The sequence below is a fragment of the Haliaeetus albicilla genome, chromosome 13 (assembly GCF_947461875.1).
Source record: "Haliaeetus albicilla chromosome 13, bHalAlb1.1, whole genome shotgun sequence".
In the NCBI taxonomy this organism is placed as follows: domain Eukaryota; kingdom Metazoa; phylum Chordata; class Aves; order Accipitriformes; family Accipitridae; genus Haliaeetus; species Haliaeetus albicilla.
The window spans coordinates 6,014,096-6,032,775 of record NC_091495.1 but is presented as its reverse complement, the minus strand read 5'-3'; the positions used below and the strand labels follow the sequence as shown (position 1 = coordinate 6,032,775).

Genomic DNA, 18,680 nt, shown 5'->3' with positions numbered 1-18,680 from the left:
TCTGAGGGCAGGCATTAGGGAAGGGCTGGAGAGGAATGGTAAAAATAAAGAGCAAGGTCAGGCTGGCAGGGGGATGCAGCATCTTGTGTTAGAGCTATTGATACAGATGCAGATGAAAGGAGATGGGGAAACGTTCAGGCGTATGGGCTTTTCTTCAGGACTGAAACTAACCCAAAAAGGTTGTTTTTGCTGGCTAGCAAAGAAGCACTATTATTTACCAGATGGCAGTTTGCATATGCCGATCCCCTGCCAGCCTGGATCAGATTGCCTTCTTTTGGGGAGAAAGTAAGTTTGTGGTATGGACACATACCACTTGGCCTTAGGGCCAGACTCAGGCCATTGATGTCTTCCACTGTATTTAACAGTAGGGATGAAGTCTTGGTGTCCATGGCTCATTTGTGATGTGGCCATTGACCCCAGGCAGGGCTAGGGTGCTGCTGCCTTGTCCCAAAAGATGCGCTCCAAGGCATGCTGAAGTTGTAGAATCATTCTGTCAGTCAGTGACCTTAGGGTTAGATTCTGAAGCCAGCTGGCACTTGTGTGTGACTTTATTTGGAAACCCAGGCAGTCCCAGCCACTGACTTTAGGGTTGTCCATTGTGAGTAGTGATGAGGAGCTGCTGAACTCTGCTCCTCACTTATTGCTCATTGATGAATGAGATAACGGGGTCTAACCTGCCTCTAAACTGCCACCAGTGGTAGTGGCAAAAAGGGCAAAGGGTGTGTACTTGAAAGGTGGGTGAGTTTAAAAAGTGACTGTATATCCACACTGTAGCTCTGTGGCCTGTGTTGCAGGCCTGGTAACACAGCAAGTAAAACAAAGGCATAGAAATCTTCATAAAACATAATTTTTATGATAATCACTTGGCTTTTCCACAGCACATAACTGTGCTCATTAACGAAATGCCCAGAGATTTATTAAGCCAGTTTGGTTAATAAAAAAAACCAATTAAAGATTAACTGTTCTGAAACTTCCCTGTGCTTTTTATATACCCAATTGTTAAAACACAATAAAATGTTTTTAATCATTCATCATTCTGACATGGAATAATTGTTTGTTATTACTGTTCGGATTACAGAGGTCCTAGAAGCTCCAGTCAGGGATCAAAGTCTTATTGTATGAGACTGTACACACATAATAAATCGCAGCCTGCAGCCCCAAAGAAGCTGCAGGATGGGGTATCTGTACTATATAATTTTCAGGTTTTGTCTGCCAGCAATGCATTGTCCTCTTCTCTCTGTTTCTCTCTGACAGTCCAGTTATTTAGTATGAAACCTGTCTTTGTGACTTCCTTGCAAGATGCTGCAATACTCTCTGTAGCCCATAGTTAATAGGACCATCCCCAGTGCTCTGGCAAGAGGATATAAAGGGGGTGGAGAAGAGGAAGGTAATTCTTTGTTCCAGGAATCCGATCCATCACAGCCCTCAGTATTTCCTCCTCAATACCATTCTCTGTCACTCACTAGGACATATATTGGGTCAAACACATTATAGTTTTATTCTCCAGCTAATGGCTACCGAGGCCTGGTCTCAGTACGCTGCAACAAGCGCAGTAATTGAAATTCAGGCTGCAGGAGAGAAATAGCTTAGTCTTCATTTCAGCACATCACACACATGCTTATACAGAGTTTTCTCTTGGATGCAGTAAACACAGGGCTTGATTCAGTATTGCCTCAGAGTCTTATCCGACATTAGTGAACAAAATGTGACAGTACAGAGAGGTCCCAGCGTTCATTGTTTTTAAGTTCAAAGTGTCTCCTCTTCTTGCTCCAGAGAACAAACTTTTGATGGTTGCCTGTGGCAGAGTCAAGGTCCCTGATTTGTTCTTGGATGCTGCTAGGATGGTGTTGCCTTTTCTTTTCCATTAGTGAGTCAGGAGAGCTGCTTCGCTGAGCTCTGCTCCATACTCGCTCTCTTTCGGCATCTTCATGGCTTACCAGCATCAGAGTAGCTGAGGAAATTAGATGACTGGGAGAAGGATGAGACCTTTCTCATCAGGTGGGCTGGGGGGGTATGTGACAGCTTCTCATCCACCTCTTGCTCCATCTTAAACCCTCTTTTATATTAGTGCTGGTATAGTGATATTAGTGATTTGGTCTGAGAGTTTCTAATAAGCTCACCAAATTTAAAATTAACATGTTTTGTTCCAGAAAATGTTGAAACTAAAAATGCAGTAGGAATTGAGGCACTATTGTGTTGCTTTCCAGTCTATTTTCAGACTCTCCTGGGTGTTTCCCAGCATGGTATTGTACCAGTTTTACTCACCTCAATGGGGAGCAACCATTTCTAAGACTGTCTCACGCTGGGGCCAGTCTGCTGAGCCTGGTCCACTCCAGCAATGTCCTTCTTCCCTTTAAGGCACTGCTTTGCATTTTACACTTTTTTACTGGATGGAATAATTTTCACAGAAGTGATCCTCTGTAAAATACCTGAGATTTTGCCCTTCTATTTACATTCTTGTTTTGTATTTTGGCCCTGTTTCTATCCTGGTTTGTGACTGTTACCCATAGCCTCCTGTGTTTGAGCACAGAAGTTTTCTAGGGTTTAGTCCTCCCCTTCCTCCTCCCCCAAGAAGAAGCAGGTGTTTAGACATATAGTGCAGTTTGGCTGGAAAAGTTAAATGCAATCTATGATACGCTTCCTTAATATGTTGTAGAATACAGGTAACCAGTGAAGAACATTAGTTGAAATGTTAATGAAAAGTGTCAGAGTTGTTCACTAGGGACCATATGCTGTTCTCTGTGCTGGTATCTTGCTCTCCCTGTGTGCACTGAGCCCTAGCTAAATGCCTTATCTATCTATTTAAGGTATTTAATTAATACCTCAGATATAGTACCAATCCTCATTGCTCTGTGTACTGATAGAGCAGAGCCAAGAGAGCAGTCCTGCGTTATCAAAGCATGTTGTGCAGCTCTGAGAGGAGACTTTCATCCTGACAAAAGAGCTCAGGGCTGGAGCTGCTCTGAAGCTGCTCATGCACGTAATGGGAGCCTGCTGCCAGCACAGCACGGGGAAAGAGGTTACAGTAAAGGGCCAGCGTGGGAAATGATGTGCCAGCCCTGATGCACCACAGGCATGTGGCAACAGTCTGGAAAATGAGAGCAAACGCATAAACTCTTTCTTTTCAAGGGTGCTGCAGTGGCATGTGCTGATATATTTGTTCATGCAGGTCACAGCTGGCCCCTCACGGTTCTTGGAAAGCAGAATTTGGGGTGGACAGTTTTCTCCATCAGGCATTTAGCCATTTGTATGTCTGAACCCAGGTTGAGCCCTGATGCCATGCTGCTCAGGATGACTGCCCCAGGGAGGGCACCACTGGGCTCTGTGCCTTAAATTCTCCACTTGCTTTCTAGACCTTCACCACATGGTCTGTGCTTCTTTTTCGGCTTGGATGGGCTTGAGTCTTTTCATGTGTCCTAGGCACTAGAGCACCCACCAGAGCCATACTGCAAAAGAACAAATACTCTTTCCTCCCAAGTCTCTACTGGTATTAAATGTTCCTCTAGGTAAATCCCTAAAGTCTTTCTATACAAAATCTTGTTGCTTTTTTCCCCTCTTCCCTTGACTGCAGCCTTCAGCAGCAAAACTGCCTCGGTTACTGGTGGAGTCCACACCCTTCCTATGCCTTTCAAATAAGGGGTCATATTCTCCTTTGGTTTGAGCTGAAGCAACACGGCTGAACAGTGTTGCACAGGTATAGCCTCAAGAATAAGCTGAGCTGCTTTCCTTATGGGTGGTGGTTTATTTTTTTACTTGCTGTCAAGATGACCAAGCTCAGAGGCATCTGGCTACAAAGTCATCAGGATCAGAAAATATGACTGTACTCAGGCTGGTAATATTTTAGTGTGGGTTTGTGTTTGTTTTTTTTAACTACCCAGTCCTGTGATACTGGCAAGTGTTGATGCTGTTACGAAAGCTGTGAGATGATTCTTTTGGCCAAAACCGTTCTTAGAGACCAAATGGGTCTCTAGTGACAGGGGGTGCAGAGCATGGACTGCTTTTTTCACAGAAAGCTCTAGCAGCAACTGAATGCAGGGCAATGACAGAAGCTGCACTCCACCTTGTGCTGCGGTTCATCTTCTGCCAAGCAGGAGATGCTCTGGGACGGGAGTGAGTTTGGGCTCAGTGTATGTGAGAGGAACTGTGGAATGTCAGTTATCGAGAGGAATGGATGGTAACTCCTAGTTGCAGTGGGGCACATTCAGAATTTATCCAAATGCTACAAATACCTGTTTTAGGCACCCTGTGTATTCCAGGGAAACAGCATGATCCTGGGACCCTTGTGCCTGTGCTCACTGGGGCTGCAAGGAGAACTGCCTGCTGCCCTGTTCCGGAGGCAAAGACCTGTCCCTGTCTTACCTAACATGGGAACTGAGATAAACATGCTTTTTCCAGACATTACCAGCAAGTTTCTGTGTCTTGGCTTGCTCTCCATCCTCCTTCAAGATAGTCTTGCTTTTTAAACTGCTAGGTACCTTGCAGGTATGTATTTTTGGGTATTATCTCTTTGGATGAGGTCACTTCTTGTTGGATCAAGAGAAGATGAAGCCAGAGCCCTCAAAAACATCTGCCTGCTGTTTTTTTAACTTTTAAATTTCCAGGAATTTGCTGATGGGAGTGTCAGTCTGAGAAATTAATTCAGTTTCTTCTTCTCATTTGTATTTCACAGAACCAATATATTCGAACAATAACCAACACTGTCAGCATACAACATGCTTACTGTGTGATGGAGAAGCTCCACAAGGGCTTCTTACAGGACATGGTTAGGTTGCTATGTCTGTGTCTTCCAACCACCTCATGGTCTTAATTCCACTGTGACAGTATTAGGGTTTGCCATAATTAGCTTCAGATGCCTCTTCTCCCCCTGCCCTGATTTGGATAGTAACCCCATTTTCAGGTTTTGAGTATATGCTGAAGAACATGGAATACTAAAGCAGCTATATCTGGCTTGTTTCAAATTGCAGCCTTTACTGTTTCTAGGTGTTGGGTGTCTTGTGGGAGCAAGGAGGAAAAGTGGACAGCAAATTGCCTATCTGACTGGAATACCAGCAGCGCATCCTTGTTGGCACCTTACAAATGACAAGATGTCAAGGAAGAAGCAGCTGTGCTGTGCAATATATGCCACTAGTCAGCAAAGACTGAGGCGAGAACTGTGCACTGCAAATGTTTCTAGTAAACTGTCTGTGAATGATCTGCAGGCCAAGCATTCTTCATTAGAGGATGGCAGGAATGCTTCTGAAAAACAAACAAATGTGAGACTGTTGCAATCTGTTCACACCAAGACAAAAACAAAACAAAAAAGCGTGAAAAAAATTATCTCGTGCCTACCGGGCTTTAACAAGGGCTGGATGCAGAAATGCCAAACAAGGGCTAATATGCTGATGAAAACAAGAACTTCATTTTGACGTACACACCACAAAGGTCTGGCTCTAACGGAGTTCCTGCTGTTTCATGAAACCAAATACTCATTTATGAAGAGGTAGATGAGGGACACCATGGTGAGAAGGGCAAAAGTGTTCCTTTACTTACTCAGTGCACTTACTTAACCTTACTAAGCAGTTACTAGCAAAGTTTGGTAAAGCGAAACAGCAGTGGTATGACCAGATGAAAGGGTATCCATGTCACTCGCAAGGGTAATGTCATGACAGCTCTGTTTAAAAAAAATCCTTTGATATTACTCATGATGATGGGATGGGCTCATTCTCATGGAGAGTTTCAGTGCTAGCTGCTGAGGGGCCAAACTGGGCTTTCAGTTTTGTAGAGATTCAGGACTTTCAAAGTGGTTTCATATTCTGTTCCTCATTCAAATGAAAAAAAAAAAGTCCGAAATTTCCTGGGAAACCACGTTTGGAAAAATAATGTCAGACTGAATGTAGTGAGCTATTGCAATAACACTTGGAATCTTTTTTACATTGCAATGTTAAACCTTTTGGATAATACAGAGAGGATCCTGAAGGGATGGGTTTTTCATAAGCAAAAAATGAGACTATTCCAAAATCAAAATGGAGCCTAGTGGCATTATTGAAATGTATTGTGTCTTTCTCATGGTGAAAATTCATTGCTAGTGGCTTTCATGTTTGACAGATTGGCATTTTTCTGAAGGAGAAATATTCCGCTGGGAAATTCTAGTGCTAATATGGGTGTCGGTAGCAGGCTGCTTGGTTTTTTTTATTCTTTTTATTTTTATTCTTGAAGAATTGCCACTGTAGTTCTGAAGTCGGTGGATATTTCTTCTGAAAATAGGGCTCCAGAGAGATATATTTTTCACACCAAATCCCCCCTCCCTCAAGTGGCAGTAGGATCTAGCTGTGTGGATTCATTATGTACTGTTAAGCAGCTGCCACATTTCACTCCAGCAGCAGTTGTACTTCATTTATGAGCAAAATGATTCATATGTGAATATGGCAAAGTGCTGCAGCTCATAGTGAATTTGCACTGAGGGGCAGCTTGTGGGTGAGGAGTGGGTAACACCAGATGTTGAAGTAGGACTTTGCTATTTGCCTGATAGTTTATACAGTCATAAAAGTTTGTGCTTAGAAGGGCAGGTCCTGCCAGAAATATGAGTGCATAAACACAGAGCAAAGGAGATTGTCTGTGAATAATATTATTCATAGCCTCCCTGCATCTTGTCTAAGAGAAGCGAATAAATGGTAACACTTGACCTATATACAAAATTATGAATGAGGAAATGAAACAGATTCATAGCGTTCCTTCCATTAGCCCTGTAATGCAAATGCAGTGGGACACCCAATCTCTTCAGCACATGTAAAGGTAACTGACGGAAGATTCCTGCTTTGCACAAAACATAGTTGAGTTCACCACCCTGGAAATATTCTAAGCCCATTTATTCTGTTTACCATGGTGTAAATTAGGAGTATTTCTGCTAAAAAGAGTGTGATCTTCACAGGAGTAAAAGCAGCGGAAGTAAGAAATAAAGACATATGTCTGGAATGTTGCAAAAGATAGCAGTCTTAATACTTCAGCACATAAGCTCTGTGGGTGGAGTGAGGAGTGTTGCCTTTCTTAATGCCAAAACCTCCACCAGTACTTGGGCAAAATTGTGCTGTTCCCCCCCCGCCCCGCTGAAAGATGATACAAAACTCTGTGCTTCAGAGAGGCTGCTGGCTATGCAGAGCAGCAGTCTGCCCTGAGGAAAGCTGGGCAACAGCAGGGAGAAGATAAATATATTTAGTTTAAAATCTCCTTTAAAAGAAGCCCTGGGTTTGTGCATTTTTTATCCCAGGGCAGAGAGAAATAAAGGTTTGTTAAATCCCCAAATACGTGAAATTCTGTGGTGCCAGCTGAGACCTCGCAAGCCATGCTAACGTTACAGAAAATGTGGGTTCAACACCACTTCTGGTATTTGCTCTTTGGTGCCAGTGCCCGCTGGACCAGAGGAAGGCATGCAGGGCAGCTGTTGGTCCTAAGCGTAGGGGCCTTCCTTTATTTGTGCTTTTAACAGCCCTGAGGTGGTAACTGACAGCATAGAAGCAGTTTTGAGTTTCCAGTGATCCCTCAGCATCTTTTGCTCATGAGTGGATTAAACTGCGCAGCTACCCTGAGGTGGATTAATGTCCCTGCTCTGCAAAAGCAAACCTCAAGTCAGGGCAATGTTGCATCTGTCACAATCTTACAGGGTGCCACTAGCAGAAAACACCCTTGATCTCCCAATGTACAGCCCTGTGCTTTTCACTTAAATGTCTCTCTTTTTTTTTTTTTTTCTTTTTCCCCCCTTGCAGGATTCCACAAACATTTAGGAGAGCAAATAATCCAAAGGCTCATTACTGCACATAAATCCCTCAGCCTTCTGGGTTTCCTTCTCTGGAGCCACTGTGAAAATGGACACATCAATAGAGCCTTCTGCAGAAAAGCTGACAATCTCAAAATGGTGTCATGCTGCAATAACTGAAATCTCCTGCCAGGTTGGTGATAGTGCTTTCTAATCAACTTTGCAATGAATATTTCTTAAATCATGTTAATCCACCATTTAAGCAGAGATATCAGTTCCAGACAATGAATCACCATACCTGGAGGGGAATATACCTGTCGTTTCCCCAGAGAGGAGGCGATTAACAGCACGTGTGCTGTCAGATGAGCTAGCAGCACTGGCATTTATCACCCCAGAGCTCCTTTCCTGCAATACGGAATGCTCCCTGCTTCTGGTGCAATCAGCTTTTATTTATGTAGTGGTTGTGGAAAACAGCTCTTAAAGGAAAACTGCACCTGTTTTGCTCTCTGGGGCAGGTTTTGCTCTAATTTACACTGATGCATTTCCTATTAGAATTTGCTAAATGTTGAGATCTTACGAGGAAATGGAAGCCCTAAAATGTGAGCAGGCAGGATGCAGTACACAGCTTTTAGACCCACAGAACTAAACTAACTATTGATGAAGAAGCTGAACTGTCTTTTTCATGAGCACTTCTATGTTCTCATCTCCCCTAGCTCCTAGGGAGCAGCTGCTATGGGAGCTGCTAGCATCCCACTGCAGTCCAAGTAGAAAGTCTTGTTCTGAACAAATTTCTGAGCCCAGGTGATTCTGTTACTTTAGGTGAGGAAAGAGCTATACATTGGTACGTTTTTCTGTTAATCCCCAAGCTAAATTTCATGAACATTCACTGCAGAGTAACTTTTCTTTTGATGAATAAGCTGTGGTAGCTTGAAAAAGAGGATGATTTCTTGGGCTAAGTACCTAACCTGCTGTGTATGTGCAGCCATAACCTGAGCTGGTTTTCCTTTTGTATTGACAGCAGTGAGGCCTTAGCACAGTGCTTGAAGTGCACTAAGCATGCAGGTCTTCAGGTGACCGTTGCAACCACTGTGGACTTCTGTGCTGCCGCTGCTGCGTCCCACCTGCACGTGGCTCAGCCAGCCTGGAGGCTGCCCCATGAGCTGCAGCTCCAGAAACAGTGAAGCATAGAGATAGTTCTCTGAGAAGGGACCTCAGAAGGTCTTTGAATCCTGCTCCAGCTCAAAGCAGGGTTGACTTCCAAGTTAGGTGGTATTGCTTATGGCCTCGTCCAGCTGAATGTCTCCAAGGGGGGAGATGCTCCAGTCTCTTCAGGCATCTGTTCCTGGGCTGAACCACCCTAAAGAATTTTTTTTCTCTCCAACCACGTGCAATTTTCCTTGCTGCTACTTGTGCCTATTGCCTCTGCCTGTGTGCTGTGCACCTTCAAGAAGAGTCTGGCTTCAGCTTCTCTGTAACTGCCTTTTGGATAGTGGGAGACTGCAGTTAGGTCTCTTTCTCCTGGCTGAGCAGGCAGGCGCTCTCAGCCTCTTCTCTCACGCTGTGTACTCCAGCCTCCTGACCATCCTGTTGGGTTTCTGCTGGACTTCCTGCACTTTCAGTGCCCCTCTTACACTGGGCAGCCCAAAACTGGATACAGTACTGCAGACACGGTCTCAAAAGCACTGCGCAAAGGGGAAGCATCCCCTGCCTTGACCCGCTGGCTATGCTGCAGCTCGTGCAGCCCAGGATGCTGTTGGTTTGCTTTATTGCAAGGGTGCCTTGTTGGCTCTCGTTCAGCTTGCTGTCTACCAGGACAACAAGGGCCTTTTCTTCAAAAACATGTTTGTAGGCTGTAGGAATACACTTAGGATTGCTGCTAGGGAATGTGTCCCTGAGGATGTGCTGCACCCATTCTCTTGAATTTTGGGCTGCTTTAGGCTATCTCAGTTTGGCCTCCCCAAAATGAAATAACCTCCTCCTTCCCATATTTTTGCTAGACATTCTTTAATCCTTTGGCTTTGGGCTTTAGGATAACGGAGGCCAGTCCCGTCCTAAATATATGGATAACTGTTACTTCCTTAGGCAGTCCCGGAGGAAATGAACTGCCCAAGTGATTGAACCAATGTGGAATTTTAAGTAAGAGCCCAGTGTAAATGCTAACAGGCATTGGCCTAAAAGTATCCGCTGCTTTTACTGCTGCAGAAAGAATGACACGCGGCTCCGATAACTTCTCTTGTGGTGAGTCCTGCCAGGTCAGCATGATTGCTGCGTTTCCTGGTGGTGTGAGGAGGAAAACAGATAATGTGAAAGTGTGGGAGGTGCAAACTAATCCTGTTTTCTTGTAAGAATAACGGCGACTGAAGCCACAGTTAGCCACAGGAAACTATCAACTGACATCATAGGTTGATAGACAATTCATTGTTGATGGCTAATAGAAGTATATATATATCTATCTCCACAGTATGGTATTTGTATGAAACTATTACACCTGAGTCAGATTGCTTGCTTTTGGCTTTGAAGTTGACTTCAACTTGGTTACGTTTACTTAAGGCGTGGCAAAAGCTGCCCTATAAAGGAGAATGGGGATAGTGCCAGCCTGTCTGTTCTTTCTGTTGGTGTTGGATGGAGAGTTACACCGGAGGCACTGCAGGTAAAACATGACTTTGCTGTTTTACTTAGTACAAGATCAAGCAGGTGAAATACAAGTAGTAGTGCTGGAAAAGCACCACAGACACACTGAGAGGGATTTTTCTGGGAGAGACAGAATAAATTAGAGTCCCTGTCCTTAATGTTACCTGGAGGGAAAGAAAAGATGAGTTTGCCATCCCGGAAAGAGCCTCACAGTAAAACGGTAAGTTGTCAGAAGTAATTGGATCAAGTGGGAGTGGAGATTCTAAGATGAGGAGGACTCTATAGTTACTGTATGCTGCTGTTAAATGAAGTAGAAAAAAGGTATCTGGAACTGTCCTATGCTATGTATGCAAAATGATGAGAAAATTGACTTAATAAATAGCCAGAAGGGAGTACTTCACTGACTGTTTGGAGCAGAAGGTCATGCAAGATGCCACTGGGAAAGTCATCTCCTGGAGGGTTGCCAGAGTGCTGGCTTTGGTTTTGATTTTCTGAGGTACTCAAGGCTTTCACACGTTGTATGTACAAGGAGCTGTTGTCTGTCTGGGGTTTGGGATGCCCAAGTTCAGGTTCCTCCACTGCGTCTGCAGTTTGCTGTTACTGTGGGCAAGCTGCTGAAAAGCAGTACACTCTCATCTGTTTTTTCTCTGAATGCAAGGAGAGCTAATAAACTCATTCTTCCCTTCATTATAAGACAATTCTGGAACTGACTCCCTGAAGTTTTTACAGTGCTCCAAATATGTGAATGACAGGTTCTTAGAAGGAAAGAGTGCTGTGTTACTGTAGCATATATTGAATATTATGGGTGAGATGACATGTACATTGATAGTTTGGAGTGTTTGAGAGGAAACAGGGGAAGAAGGGCTGCTGGCTTTTTTGCTTTTCTGGTATTCTTTGTAGTGTTTGAGAAAATTCAGCTGCTCTTCCTAAAGTACAGAAACCCAGCTGAGCCAACATGTAATGGAAATGTTTTGAGAAAATCGGTGGAGAGGAGAAGGTGGATAGTTGAGCTATGAAGTAGACACGGTTCTAATTGCCTATTTCCACTTTCTACTCAGTGAAAAATATCAGAAGCCATTGAAAGAAATTATGTCTGTACTCTGACATAAATCTTTATGCAAAGTGTAATTAGCTGTCAGTAGCATTTGCCACCATTGAGTACCTGATTATAATAGTTGCTTGACAGCTTTCGTGAATGAATGCTGGAGGGAGATGAGACACACCCTTTGCTGCTGGCTTTTAAGCTGTTTAATGCAGCATATATTGGGTGCTTGGGGTTCCCAGGTTTGTTTCTGCAGGGGTCACCACCATTTTTGCTCTGATATCCTCCGAGACTCCCCTTTCCTTCCCATCCCTTCCAACTGTCACACCCAATCTTTTTCTCCTTGTCTCTGTAGTTTTCCCACTGCTCCCCTTCCCTCCCTCACACTTTGTCATTTGACCCTCCCTCTGAGACAGAGAGCAGGAAGGATCTCTCTGCTGAGAAGGAAGAGGGACCAAAAAAGAGCAGTAGTTGCAAAGTTGGGCGTGATTCCTTTCTCCATTTCAGATAAGTAAGTGTGTTGGAGGAGGTCCCAGGACTAAGTAAATGTATGTTTAACCCCTTCTGAATAATAATTTCCTTAGTTGAGAGTCAGTCTCTTGTTTTTCTCTAGTGTTTCACAATATGTCTGAACCAGCTTTTGTGAGTGTTTGAAATCCCTCCTCTTTCCCCACATCACACGGCAGGGAGCAGTCCAAGGGCAACGCCTCTGAGACCCATTGCATTATAACTTTGTCCCTTTAAAATCTTTCTGCCTCAGAGTTCAGTAACGGCAAGAAGCTCCCCAATCAGGCAGGCAATATTCTGCTTTAAAAGCTGTTGTCATCTTTCCTGATGCATCCGTGAGAGCCAACCTGTGGCCAGCCCTCAGGACGCTGCTCTGAAAGAGGTGGCCGGCAGAGCGTGCCGGTACGGACAGGATGGTGCTAGCCCGGTGCGTGCACCCCATGGGCTGCCTGCACAGCGGCGTGGACGGGTGTAGAGATCATGTATCTGTGCACGTGTGCCACCAGAGCCAATGCTGGTGAAGTTATTCCTGCAAGGGAAAAGTAGTTAAGTGTATTATTTTCTTCAGTCTCGTTTCTAATTTATTCCGGATATGTTAAACAACATAATTAAACACACACACACATGCTAAAAACTCTTGTTCTCTGTCAGAAGAGAGGGAACGCGTGTCAGACCCAGCCTTCAAGCTCTGTTAGTTTTAATTTGAGTTTTGGAATTAGTAATCAGTTTTGCTGGAACACTGTTGCAAGAAATAGATCTTAGCATGCATGGGGCCTGGGCACAGTTTCAAATGAGTATTTGTTAAGAAGAAGCCATTCCCTTGTCATGTTATGGTACATTACATGAGATTTATTTCCATTGTATTAAAAAATGCAAGCCCAAGGGGAATGTTCTCTCTTCTTGTTGGCTGAGGGTGATTTCTGAATTCCATCTGATTTTTTTTTTTATTTTTTTTTTGGTGGGGCTTTTAATTAAAACAACGAGATGTAAAACTCCTTATTTTTCCAGGCTGTTGTTACAATGCCAGAAGGCCAAGTGACTTGAAGCACTGAGAAAGGTGATGACACTGAGTAAAAAGTGTGTGCGTGTGTGGGGAGGGGGTTGTATCACACCCTCAGTGTGACTGGTCTGTGTTTTTCACATGTGTGAGTGATTCACAATAAAAATCTGAGGGTTTTCTCTTACTGGAGCCATCTGCTCTCTTTTTACCGAACCAGGAACATATCAGATCTACAGATAAGTTTGGTAGGAAAAAGCACTTTCATCTACTTAAAAAAAAAAAAAAAAAAAAAAAAAAGGCGCTATGGCATCCAGTGGCTTGAAAGTGAAACGAAGGGACTTCAGGCTAGAAATTAGCACAGCAAAGTTAATTAACTGTAGGAGTGGCTTGCCCAGGCTTGTGGTGGATTTTTCTAGTGCTAATTTATGAGAAGGTACATCTTAAGTGGAGGTACATCTTAAGTGGAAGACAGGAGCTAGGGGCAGGAATCGCTGGATCCAGTGCAGTGGCATCTGTCATGCAAAAAGCCAGAGGAGGTGATCACAGTGATCCTTCTTGCCCTTAGAAGTCTGCTAATGCAGGGCTTCACCAGGGGCTTCTTGTTTCATAAGGAATGGAACAAAAGGGGAATTATAGCTCAGGACAGTTAAAAATTTGTTTTTGTGAGGGCAAGTGTGAACGAAGGGTGAAAACTGGCATGGACCTTGAGTTATATTTTGATCCAGCAATATGTAATTTTGCACGACAAAAGGTGCTGGAGGAGCCAGGAGGCAAGGCAGGCTCCACAAACGTCCTGCTATGTCTCTGAACTCTGAAATCCACAACAGAGCTTTTAAGCTGAAGGAAGATCCCCAGGGGATGGTGCACACATGTGTGTCTCTGTACATTCACGTGGCTCTGGGGAGTGCACCTGAAAGCCCCTACTCTGGTTAGACAGAACAAATTGCTCTTTTAAAGCTCTGGTGCCACTACCTGTCCAAACATGCAAGTTTTCCACCTTCCTGTGGCCTTCTCCCACTCATGTCCCAAAAGTCCACCCCACAATCCAGCGTCTCCATGGATGATGCACTGACTCCCTTTGGAGAAAAAGCAGATCTTTGGTGGCAAGAGTCCTGCTGTGCTCTTTGACCGTAAAGGGGACAGACTCCACAACGGGAGATTTTATCTCCTGCATCCTTCCCTAGCTGTGCCAGCAGATGTATTAGCAGGTCTGTCCATTCTACGGTTTCACTGCATGTATGAAATACTCATTTTTCCTAGGTGAATTGCCCCTTTCCTTTAGACATATTAACAAAGAGGGGTTCAAACATGCTCCAGACTGGAATAGGTACAGATGGCACACAGTGACTGCCCAGTTTAAATATGAATCTGCTGTTCAGATCTGCTTAAACACTGGCCTCCAAATGAACGACTGAGTCCAAAAACCCCAGACTTTGGTGCGCACTCATGTGAGCAAGTAGTGCAGGTGGGATCCAGGCCTGGATGTTGCAGCTTGGTCCCATCTCAGCACTGTAGCTTTAGGGAGTCTGGTGGAGTGTCTGTGTAAGCTGGTAGGAAGCCACCCCCTAATCTGTCTGGGGTCTTTGGAGCAGGTCCCAAGGAAAGGCAAGCCTCTGCCTTCTTTACGTCTCGCAGGGAGTGACTGTCAAGCGCTCACTTGTGGAAATGAAATAACTTGAGAAATGCCCTGGGCACAGTTGTGACCCAGGACTCTTCTGGCCATGGATATTCTGAGCAGTCTCCCTGCTCGCACCACCTCCCTCCTCCCCTGGGTCTGCTGCTCCTGCTCCATCCCCTACGCTCACTTATGTTGCAGATGTACCTCAATGCTAACACAGCGGCTCGCTAACAGCTTTGCTCTCTGTCCTCAGGGAAGACTCAGAATTGAATCTGTAGCAGTGACAGCACTGGTTTAAGATAAACCAGTTGGGATTTGATGACTACCCTTTCCCCAGGCATTTCCAGCTAATAAGGATTTTGTCACTGTGACTGCCCTCAGCTTTGCAAGCTGCTGCTCCACAATCCTCTTGGGGCAGGGGAGAGGTGTTTGCTTTCCCACACACTCCTAAGGTACCACTTCGGATTGAGAAACTAATGGCAGCCCATGTCTCTCCTTCACAGGAAAGGGACACAATGCTCGCCCCCAGCTCTGCTCTGATGTTGGAGCAGGGCTGGCAAACAAGAGGGGCAAGAGGAAGCCTCCAGAACCTGAAGAAATTTAATAACCAGGACTTCAACCAGCTGCGAGCCTTGTGCCTGAGCCAAGGACTGCTTTTTGAGGATGCCACCTTCCCCGCTCACGTCAGTTCCATTGGTCCCAACCTGCTCCCAGCGGATAAACTGTGGCAAATACAATGGAAGAGGCCAACTGTGAGTTACTCCAGCTGGGGTGTTTTGTAGTCCTGCTGCTGAATGGGAGTGCTGATGGCCAGGGGCTAAAGGCCTTCACCTTGGGGAAGGCAATGTGTGCTAAGCAGGGAAGTAGACCCCAAGGGGAACACTGGGAGTGCAACACTGTAAGGAGGGATCCTTGCTGTGGGATGTGTGGAGGGAAGATAACCTCTATAACATTAATGATTTCACTGGGTACATTTTTGTAGGAAGTTTGTTTCCACCTGTGAACCTTACTAGAACTAGTGTTCCCACTTTGATCTGCTTCTAGAGGTCTTTGTGCAAACCTGAAAAGCTGCCAAATTCTATTAAAGATCTCTGATTTCTGTAATCTAAGCTACTGACTCAGCAATACCTATTTTAAAGTAATTGGGACAAGGCATTAGATGAAATACATTTGTCTGCTGATTCCCAGTTGCAGTTTAATAGGCAGTTGTCATCATCTGGTATATGGATGTTTAAATTGGGAGGTGGAATCACATACTCAGCTCTTTTATCCTAGGACCTAATTTAGGTAATCTTTCTATGGTCCGACTGTGCTGAATAGCACTGCTGTGTACCATTTGCTGCTGGTGCAGCTACTGGATTAGCCACGTGCTGCCCTTTTGCTGTGTTTTGCTGAGGGTACCACTAGCGCCTGGGGCCTTTGGCTTCCCTGGGCTGGAGCAAACCAGTTCATCTCCCTGCAGGCAACACCCCGGGGTGTAGAGACAGTAACTGTGAAACTGTACAAACAGGACAAGACAACTAGAAAAGATTTATTTGGACGGCAGATGCAAGCAGGGCAACGAGGGCATGCTGGAGCTTGGCAGCGTGGTGGCCTTGGCATAGCAGCAGCGGTGGCTGCTGCCAGCATGGACATTGAAAGCCGTGGGTCCCAGAAGGGAAGCAGGCTAGCCCAGGGAGCCTGCATAGCTGCTGAATATGGATGCCCAAATGGAAAGGTGGGAAGCCCCAGCCCTGGTGTAAAAGGAATGTGATGTGGTGAGGTATCACATAGAGCAGAAGCTGCAGCCTGGACACCAACAGGGCGGTGGCTGCAGTGTTGTGGTGATAGGGATAGAGCCTGAGGCTTCAACTTTTCACTACCCACTGCTGCAGCAGGGCCTGAAAGCATCTGAATAATTGTGTATGCAGAGGTACAGGCACTTCCAGTCTGGGTCGATGCTTTATCACATCATTTGGTAGGTGTGGAGGCACTGGGTGCAGATGTCTGGGTGTTCTCTGTGGAGCTGCTACGAAGGGATCATTCTTCTCTGCAGAAGCAGCTCGTACTGCTGGCTGAACATCTGGGCTTCTCCTCAGGCAGCCTTTCTTCAAATCCAGGTCCAGTGAGAATGCAGCTGGTGCTGCGTTTTTTACACCAGCACTCTGCTTACAGGTTTGTAGCAGGTGGGGATAATCTCTCTTGAAACAGGGGTTATAGTAGAATAGCAACTAAAAAATGCAAAGGAGATGAGTTAGTTGCCACCATTTCCAAACTGAGAAAGACAAATATATGGTAACTAAGCATTAGACTTACAAAAGACAAACATGGATATTAGAAAGGACTCTCAGGGGCATTTTAAAGATGAATAAACTGGAATAAAATGTTATGATACAGTTCTGTTAAGTACTAACCATCCTGGTGTTTTTGCCATTTGGGAGCAGCAGAGAAGCGTAGGATTTCAAAAGCATACAAACAGACTTAGAAACCCAAATGCCACCAATTTTGAGGCACCACAGTGTGGGAAGAACATCTATCCTACTCTAATATCCTGAGAGTTATTTCATGTGCAAAGAGACTGATGTACCTTGCCAAAAGCAGAACCTGCTGCTAGTGCTTGAATTTTGTCAGGTGAGGCAGGTGTTGGAGAATCCCCTTCCATTTTGCTGAATCCATGAAAGTTCTTGTGGAATCGATTTCAAAAATTTGCAGAGGTCCTCTCCTTCCCAGCGCTTCCATTTTGTCAGCAATCACTACACAGTTTCCAGCATCACCCCACCAAACTGACTGAAACCAATTGCTTCCAAAAATTTTCAGTTTTTTTCAGGAAAGAGCAGGATGAAAAGTCATTGGCTTTGCCAGAGCTCTCCTCTGAAAAATTAAACCATATGCTTATGGTCCAGGGTTCACGACGCAAACATTGAAAAGCCATTTCTTCCATTGTAGAGGTTAAGGCAGCATCACTAGCTGATCTTCTACGTCATATTCAAGGGGACAGAAGTTGAGACTGCTGACTCAATTGGCTCATCTGGAACAGAAACCTGGGATGCCAGTGCTGAAGAAGGCACCATTCTAAATTTTTTTTTTTTTTTTCCCAGTTTGGCCAAAATTTCTACCTGTAGCCGTTTCCCAACCAGCCAGGCTTCATCCTGCTATACAAGATGCAAGATGAAGGGCAATGGCATCAACTGCTTGGGGACCCCAACCAGAAGTTCTCAAACGTCACCATAACACCCATGCTGTGTCATGGTGACATCAAAGTGTGGCCTCTGTCTCCTGGCAGAACAAAGCAGGGGCAGAAGAAGTTGCTAAAGCAGTCATTGCTTTTCATTTATAGAGCTGCAGATGTTTTGAGCCAAGGGTCAGGAAGTAAATAAAATAGTATTTGCATTTCAAATGTCCTGAAAGGCCAGTGCTGCGTCCAGTTGCCTCTGTGAGTTGGTCCCCCCCCGGGGAGAAGATGGAAGGCTGCAGTTTTAGGAGTCGAAGTGCCCCATTCCTGAAGTTTTTCAGTTGGGCACCTTTCACTCATGCAGAAATGTTCATTCTTTGTTCTTAGGTCATTGCAATGCTAACTTAAGGATACATGATCCCAGGTGTTTAAGCTACCTAAACTACTTGGCAGAGATACCTATAATTTCCCCAAGGGAGACTGTTTCCTACCTGAATACATCTCCCAGAGAGTGTAGTTGCATCCTGCCGACAGAGCATAGCCAATTTAACCTATATCTATATTTTTCTCAGCCTCCACCATTAGCTCCCTCTGACATTAAAAAAATTTGGCTGGAAACGTACCTATGACAAAATTTGGCATCTTGGTCCTAATAATCTCTTAGCCTCCGTTTTCTGAGTCATATAGTATCTGGTTAGCAATTATAACTGCTGTCATTGTTCCAGATCCAAGCAGTTGAACAACATGCTGCTTCTATTTTACCTTGTACATTGTCAAGAGAATTGCCAATTGTGTTCAGAGTTTGGGGTCTTCATATCTGAGGGTAATGTATAAAGTAGAGAGAAAACAGCTTGATTTTCAGGCAGCAATAGTCAGTGGTGACAGTCAGAAACAACTTATTTAGACTTAAGTGAGCTGATTTAATATGGGAATCCCTCAGGGAGCAGCTGGATCAGGAGCACCAAGACAACATTTGAAATGTCACTTTCGCTAACTCTGCAG

General features: G+C 44.7%; 1 protein-coding gene across 3 annotated transcripts in view; it reads left to right on the top strand.

The window, feature by feature from the left end:
- Positions 1-18,680, top strand: part of CAPN13 (calpain 13) — a 71,434-nt gene that overhangs the window by 10,849 nt on the left and 41,905 nt on the right. For 2 of the 3 annotated variants that reach the window (XM_069799999.1, XM_069799997.1), the window contains exons 2-4: positions 4,981-5,633; positions 7,740-7,922; positions 15,031-15,279. In XM_069799999.1, the coding sequence (XP_069656100.1) occupies positions 7,839-7,922; positions 15,031-15,279 (333 nt within the window). In that variant the 5' untranslated portion in view covers positions 4,981-5,633; positions 7,740-7,838. Of the gene's footprint in view, positions 1-4,980; positions 5,634-7,411; positions 7,923-15,030; positions 15,280-18,680 lie in introns of those variants that run through there. The other variant, XM_069799998.1, reaches the window with a different exon arrangement.